Consider the following 7,793-nt stretch of genomic DNA (forward strand, 5'->3'; position numbering starts at 1 on the left):
TCCAGAACAAATTTAGACATTTCTGACAACTTACATATTTCCAGTGGACTTTAGTGAATGTTTATTGTAATAACATTTATATGATAATAATATTTAGATTTGTTTTTCCTCCACTCTTAAACCAATCAAAAAGCTTTGCATGCATGATAGAGTTGCACAATATTTTTCTTTCTGAATAACTGTGTTTTGCGTAAAGAATGCCTCGTACCCAAAACGACCACTTACGGTGCTATTCCAAACATTTGTGATTTTTGGAAAGGATGTCAAAATAAATATAAGAGTGGCTGGACAGAATTTTTAGACAGAACTAATATCCACTCCACTTTTGCTGTATCTGGCAGGCCACATGTGTTCCAGCTGAATTATCAAGAGCTGTGGTATTAGTAAAAGTGAATTTCCCGTCTAGGTCTATTTTTAAACCGTCGTTCCCAGTGGGTCATCTTGCATTTCAAGATTGTTTTGTCTGAGCACTCGACGTGAAAAATGTAATGTCTTTTTGAGAAGCTAAAAAATCTTTTTCAGTGCCTCCCACAGTTTAATTCTGTGCAAATTCTTTTTTTAAATTTCAAATTTAAATTTAAACCACAATTAGTTCCGGTCCTCAAATTTGATGACCGTGCAGTGTTCCAAAAATACTGTTCACTGGGTCTTTTGCCTCTCTTTCCAGACAGATTGTCAGTGTGTTGGGGGATTTTCAATGACTTTTTCTGCAAGTTACATATTTACGCCAGTAGGTGAAAAAAAAAGTTCAGAGCTTTATTGCCACGTAGCTTACACACTGCAGCTAAATTCAGTTGTCACTTCACTTTTTAGTGCTTAATCCTGTTCTGGAGCCTACACAGTACAGTAATTCATTTGTGTTGCCATATATTGCAGTGAACAAGAACAAAAACTGAAATAAATCCAACTGAGTTATATTTAAAAAAGACCAAAACATTGCGACCTCTCCAATTTGACCAACTCCATAACTTGATCGCATTATGAGCCAAGCCCAAATAACAAACCCCAAAAAATGCTTATGATAAGAAGACATTGCAATACTAATAAGTCGCTGTAATATTCCTTTAGTCAAAAATACCTTAAGTGAGACACAGTGGTTACAATGGTGTACAATGGTGTCGCATTTTCAGGAGAGAGTCGTGTTCCGAACACACACAGATCGATAATTTAGGGGATTCAGTCCCTTATTTAAATGCGGTTGTCACTCCTGATACTGAAACTTTGCAGTGCGTACATTGTCTATGAGTGAGTCATTGAATCGTTTACTCAACCTGTTCATTCAGAACCACTGACTCATTCAGGAGCACAATGACTGATTGAGTTCTGCTTTGAATTATTTCTGTTGGCGAGCAATTGTGTCTAAAATGTATGCAATATAAACCTTTTTATTTAACCTTTGTGCAATACCATGCTCCCAATTTCTTATCAAACCTTTTTTTTATTCAAATACATTTGATGTAATTCAATAAACAAAAGCTGTTAGACTCTAAAAGTAAACAGAAAACTTGGACGTGGTTAAGAGAAAGCCTAATGTGCTGTCTTCTCTTCCAAATGTCCATGCTTCACCTCTGCACGCCAGAGCAGACGAGCAGAGGGAGAAAATAATTCCTGGTTGTGGAAATGGGCAACGGAGATGTGGAATTTGAAACATTTCTGATCCAGGTCCAGCCACTGTTTACCCTGCAGTCCGGCTATGACATCAGAGCGAGGACTTTATAAAAGTGCATGTGCACAGAGCCAGGCAGTGAGCAAACAGTAACACAAGTAGAAAATCTTATTGTGGTGCAACACATCGAAGAGCATAATGGACAAGCTACAGAGAGACAGAAACACCATGATGGCATGGGCACTGCTGTTTTACCTGGGTTCACAGGTGAGAATGGAATCACACATTCCCAGTAAACATGTCTGCATGCATGCATGTGTTTTGCCTGTGGAAACATGTTTCTGTCTGTTCAAGTCTATGTGGAACAGCTTGATATTTTATCCTGTTATACTATTGTGAATTGGCATTGTTAGAGTTTTTGTTGGAAGATTTGTCTTTGAGAACTCATACATTATTAAACAGGGGTTTTCCAATTTAAAGTGAATGCACTGTAGCATTAATTCTTAATTAAAGAATGAATGTTCTATAAAATTGAAAGATTTTCATAGTCTCAAGTTTGTTTTTTGGCTCTAGCACTAGATCATAATTGAAAGCATGTTTTTATGCATTTAGAGCCTGGAAATACTTACCGTAAGTGATTCACAATAGGGGAGATATTTTTTCCTTTTGCTTCTCCCTATGCATATTATGAATGCATGTTTTTTGAAAAACAATCTGTGCTATTGTTAGACTCATTCATGACAAATATAGTCAAATATATATAATGAGAAACTTGAAAGAAATACATTATATTAAAGTAATGTTTGATTATTGAAACTGCATGCATTGACATAGTATTATTGCACAGATTGTACGGAATATCTGGTGAACTATCAGAAATCTTTAAATTACCCAGACTCTGATTCAATTTAATTCAATTCACATGTATTTGTATAGCGCTTTTCACAATACACATCATTTCAAAGCAGCTTTACAGAATGAGTCCACATTACAATTTAGAGTGATCTGTTATCAGAGGTCATTTTCAGAAATGTACATCATAACAAATCACACAGTTAGCTAAAAATATATTAATTTAAAAATGCAATAATTTAAGGCAGAAACAATGACTCTGATGCTTTGTTGCATGCGTTACATAACACTTGTTCCTGTATTCTGCCTTAGGTGTGCTGTCAGCAATGTGGTGGCCCTTGTCAGTGCCAAGGCTCTGTGCCAGTCTGCCCAGAAGGAGTTCCTCTTATTCTCGATGGGTGCCAGTGCTGCCAGATGTGCGCACGGCAGCAGGGCGAAGCCTGTAGTGAGGTGTTTCAATGTGACAGTCAGAGAGGGCTACAATGTGACTACAGTGCCAGCTTCCCTGGTGACCCAGGAGAGTGTGTCAGTGAGTGCAAACTACTTCAACAACCAAATGCTCTGTCTCAAATCTCTCAACTCTGTTTTACACTGTCCACCCATAGCTCTTGGTTGAAACTTATTAAAAAAGATACTTCACCGATTAGCATTAAGCTTTGTATCAGTAGAAACCCGGTAGTATTTTCGAATGACCATGCTTCCCTCCCTCATGTTCCCCTGAGATGAGAGATTTCTGTATTGTGTGTCAGGAAAAAACCCACCGATGACAAAAATCGTCATTTTGCGTCATTGGGCTTTTTTGGCCAGAGGCTATAGACTACAGCCAGTAGTAGGAGCTAGTTCTGCATGTTTTCAACCCGCCCATAGGGGGATAGGGGATCTCACAATAAAACAGCATCCTTTCAGTTTCGAGTCAGCTAGTAGCCTAGTTGTATCATTTCTTCCGATACTGTCCTCTGTAACCAGTAGGCGTGGCTTGGGAGTGGCCTCATAGGGCAGCGAAGCAAGTGCATTCTGGGAGTTGTTGTCTTTCTTCCACATGAGCCAAAAATACATTTTCTGGCCTTTCTCAGTCTAGAAGGTACCAACTTCTAAAATAATTTCACATTTCTACTATATAAATGACCCAATTTAAATACACATTCATCTTTCCAGCGGTGAAATATCCCTTTAAATATCATTATCAACGTCGGTTTGAACTTTTGATCATCATTTGGGACGCCATTTGATTCATCATTTGTAATTTTGGTTTGAGCATTTGATTCATCCTATGAGATGAGTACATTTGATTTATCATTTGATTATTACATTATATTCTGAATTATGATAGGGTTGTACTGAATTTATAATAAGTAAGGCCTGTATCTAGGAATCAGAGTAGCCTATATAGCTATACAGCCTATACAATCTTTATGAGAACACCAAAACATTTAGACCTTCGTAATCCCAGTATCATTGTGAAAGAGGGCCGACCTATCCAGTTTTAGGCATTGCATCTAGTGTCATCAGTGTAATCTTTTGGACCTTTGTTTTTAGGTCAGAAGGAGCTGGGCTGTGAGCATAATGGTGTCTCTTACCAGGAAGGCCAGGTATTTCAGCCATCTTGTGCTCTTCAGTGTCGTTGTTTGGGCGGAGGGGTGACCTGTGTGCCCCGGTGCAGTGAGGATGTTCTCCTGCCCACCCCAGACTGCCCTCATCCTCGAAGGGTTCAGCAACCAGGAAAATGCTGTAAAGAGTGGGTGTGTGAAAATATGGACAACACAGTGCTTCAGGACGCTCACATAGGTACTTTATTCACATTTTTTTGTGTCCAGCAAACAAATCAAAGGCTGTTGTTGTTCATGTAATTATATTTCATGAGCTGGAATGAAAACTGTTTCCTGTTTTGGGGGATTTTGCATAAATCTTTTTACATGTTTCTTATTCAAAACCCTATCTAAGAACACTCTCAATTACATTCCAGACTGAGGTTTTCATTGTGGGATTTTGACCATTTAATTGAAAATGTCTTGCCAAGATGGAACCCAAAAGCACAAATACTGGCTTCTTCCTGAAGCCAACTTTCCATGATTCATAACAGGACTCATGTCTCTGTAACGCAACAATTAAACTCCAGAAAGCCAGACAGAGTGTAGAACACTGGTCAGGAGGGTGTTCAAAAGCAATGTCACCCAAGTTACATCGACTGGAATGGTACATTTTGTTCTGAGTGTTTAGAAAGAAGATGTTTACAGATCCATGTGTATAAAACAGTGCCAATAAATGGTTGATTATAATCTCTTAGGGATGGAGGTATTCCTTCTTTGAGATTCTCAGATTATAACAATGATTGTCAGATGGAAAGGGTTGATTACCATACTGCTCTAAGGTTTAATGAGATAAGAATGAATATTTGAATTCAACATTATATCAAAATGAATACTTTCTAAATGCACATTACATGTCTTATTGTGAACTATTTATTTGTGCGTGTTATTTAAAAAAAGTTTGTCTTCATAATGCTTCAGTAAAATTCCTCTGAAATGACTTTTTTCCACTGACGTCACTTAGGCTCCATGGGTTATTGGATAATGTTCACAAATTGCTAAATAGCTATTTTGGCTTTTTTGTAGCAAACTTGTATTTAGTCTGGTTTGGTGCATGATCAAAAACGGAGCATGTGATTGCGGTATGAGCTAATCAGCTAGTAGACTCATTATATTCTTATTACTTTAATACAATGTCTATGTTTATGTTAACAATAACAAAACTTGAAATGAATTGAGATGGATGATAACACTATTGTATTCTGCAAAGCTGCTATACAGCTGAATTGAATTCATTTAATAATTGATTAAATTTGTAACATCAACACTGTTATTGAACTACATTTAATCAACATTGAACTAACTTGAGCTGAATAACAACACTATTGCCTTCTGTAGAGCTGCATATACTGTAGCTGAATTGATTTTTTTTTCATAATTGACGAACTTTACAGTTATTGAACTGAACTGAATCAACACTAAACTGATTTAAGATTAAAGGGTTAGTTCACCCAAAAATGCAGTACTCTCTTGTACCAAACCCGTAAGACCTTCGTTCATCTTCGGAACACAAATGAAGATATTTTTTATTAAATCCGAGAGCTTTCTGTGCAACATGTTCCCATTCAACATCATAACCACTTTCAAGGTCCAGAAAGATAGTGAAGACATAGTTGAAATACAGTAGTTCAACCTTAATGTTATGAGGCAACGGGAATACTTTTTGTGCGCAAAAAAACTAAAATAACAACTTTATTCAACAATTTCTTCTCTTCCGTGTCAGTCTTTGATGCTGTTCACGTTGTAAACACAGTGCAGCACTTCTGGGCTCTGCGTCAGAACGCCGGCTCAGTATTTGTGAAGAGCTTGGGAGACTCACACGAAGAGAAGAAATTGTTGAATAGTCGTTATTTTTATTTAATTTTTTGCGCACAAAAAGTATTCTCATCGCTTCATAACATTAAGTTTGAACCACTGCAGTCACATGGACTATTTTAACGATATCTTTGCTACCTTTCTGGGCCTTGAAAGCCTTGGTAATAACGTTGCAGTCTATGGGTGGGTGGGGGGTGTGGGGGTCAGAAAGCTCTCGGATTTCATCAAAAATATCTTCATTTGTGTTCCCGAAGATGAACAAAGGCCTTACAGGTTTGGAACGATATGACAGTGAGTAATTAATGACAGAAATTTCCTTTTTGGGTGAGATAACCTTTTAATAATGACAGTACTATCTTTTTTAGAGCTGCTTAACAGCAGAATTTGAATTTGTCTCGTATTTTATGACGTTTCCATTATTTGATTCTGTTATTTACTGTGAAGCTGTAATTTAAACGGCGTTATGTATTTTCATGATTAAGAATATCTACACCCCATGTGATTTTTCTAATTTTTCTAACCAGGCCTCATTATATTTATGGGTAAAAGAGTACCCATAAAACATAGTATTCTGCAATGGCATAGGGCCTTGTACATTGCACGCACTTCTTACGATTGCAATAGATTCCTGATGATACAATTATGTAACCTTTTTCATCATTAGCCAGGTTTCTTTAATTATATAAAAAAATATGGCATTTTGTAAAAGTGATTCGGTCCTAAAGTATGTAGTCATTAGTTCACTGTGTCTGAAATAATCAACATGTGGCAATTACTGTACAAGGTTGCCCATTTCATATTAAAAGAAGTGTAAGAGCTGAAGTTTAATTGAATTGTTTTTCGGATGGCAGCTTCCAGAAGTGACCAGACATTGCCTGCAGACCCTGGATACCAAACCAGACCTGGCTCAAACTGCATAGACCAGAGCTCAGAGTGGAGTGCTTGTTCGCACACCTGCGGGTCTGGAATATCCACACGGGTGTCCAATCAAAACCCAGCCTGTCGCCTGGAGATGCAGATGCGCTTGTGTATGATCCAACCCTGTCAGCCTGTTCTCCACAGAACCCCACAGGTGAGTCTCCATTAGGATCTGCCATTGGATTCTGACCATTCAAAACTATCTCTAATCAACCCCCACATCTGTGCTTCAGTGGTCGAGGAGGAAATGTCAACCCAGTTACAAGTCAGCAACCCCAGTTCGGCTTTTCCACCAGGGCTGCTATAGTACACGGTTCTATAGGCCCCGTTATTGTGGCTCATGTACAGACAGCCGTTGTTGCACTCCTTACCATACTGGCACGGCACTGGTCACTTTCCGCTGCCCTGGGGGAAGACTGCTCAATCATGCTGTCATGATCATCAACTCCTGCATCTGCCATTACAACTGCCCCTATTCATCTGGAGGGGCATATAGAGGGACACCCTTCCTGGGTTAGACACTCACTCTACTCTCTTGTAGGCTGACTTTGGATTTAGTAGCTTCATTTTGGATGCTCTGGGTTTACATGTCTTATTGAGTGTTAGTTAAAAAATGTTACATTGACCAAACTCAAGGTTTGAGGTTTCAGATTAATGACTGAAAAAACCCTCTTCGACTTTTTTTTTTTTTTTTTCAGGACAATGTCTTAAGACTGGATAGGTTTCCACAGCTAGCAATAATATGTTCTAAGAACGTTTTGCTAATGTTCCCTATATATTTCTGAATACAAAATTTCAGAAAAAATAGTTTCATAACCAATGTATAAATATCGTTTATATGCCACCTTTTTAAGAACATTATTAAAGACCAGATAACACTGACCAAACATTCTATTAACATTACTGGAAGAATTTTTGATCTTAACTCTGAGAGAACTTACCAGAACGTTAGCCAAAGTTCTGAGAATGTCCTCTGTCAGCTGGCTCTGTACTTTAAGCTTCTGTAAAAGTTTAAA

At 38.0% G+C, this 7,793-nt stretch overlaps 1 protein-coding gene across 1 annotated transcript; it reads left to right on the plus strand.

Moving 5' to 3' along the window:
• The first annotated feature begins 1,580 nt into the window (after nucleotides 1–1,580).
• Nucleotides 1,581–7,499, plus strand: ccn5 (cellular communication network factor 5). The gene is made up of 5 exons (XM_079848403.1): nucleotides 1,581–1,873; nucleotides 2,771–2,987; nucleotides 3,995–4,243; nucleotides 6,711–6,931; nucleotides 7,011–7,499. Exons 1-5 carry the CDS (start codon nucleotides 1,805–1,807, stop codon nucleotides 7,293–7,295), a joined length of 1,041 nt encoding a protein of 346 aa, XP_079704529.1. The 5' UTR covers nucleotides 1,581–1,804; the 3' UTR covers nucleotides 7,296–7,499.
• The last annotated feature ends 294 nt before the right edge of the window (nucleotides 7,500–7,793 follow it).

This window comes from Squalius cephalus, assembly GCF_949319135.1.
Source record: "Squalius cephalus genome assembly, chromosome: 18".
Taxonomy (NCBI): domain Eukaryota; kingdom Metazoa; phylum Chordata; class Actinopteri; order Cypriniformes; family Leuciscidae; genus Squalius; species Squalius cephalus.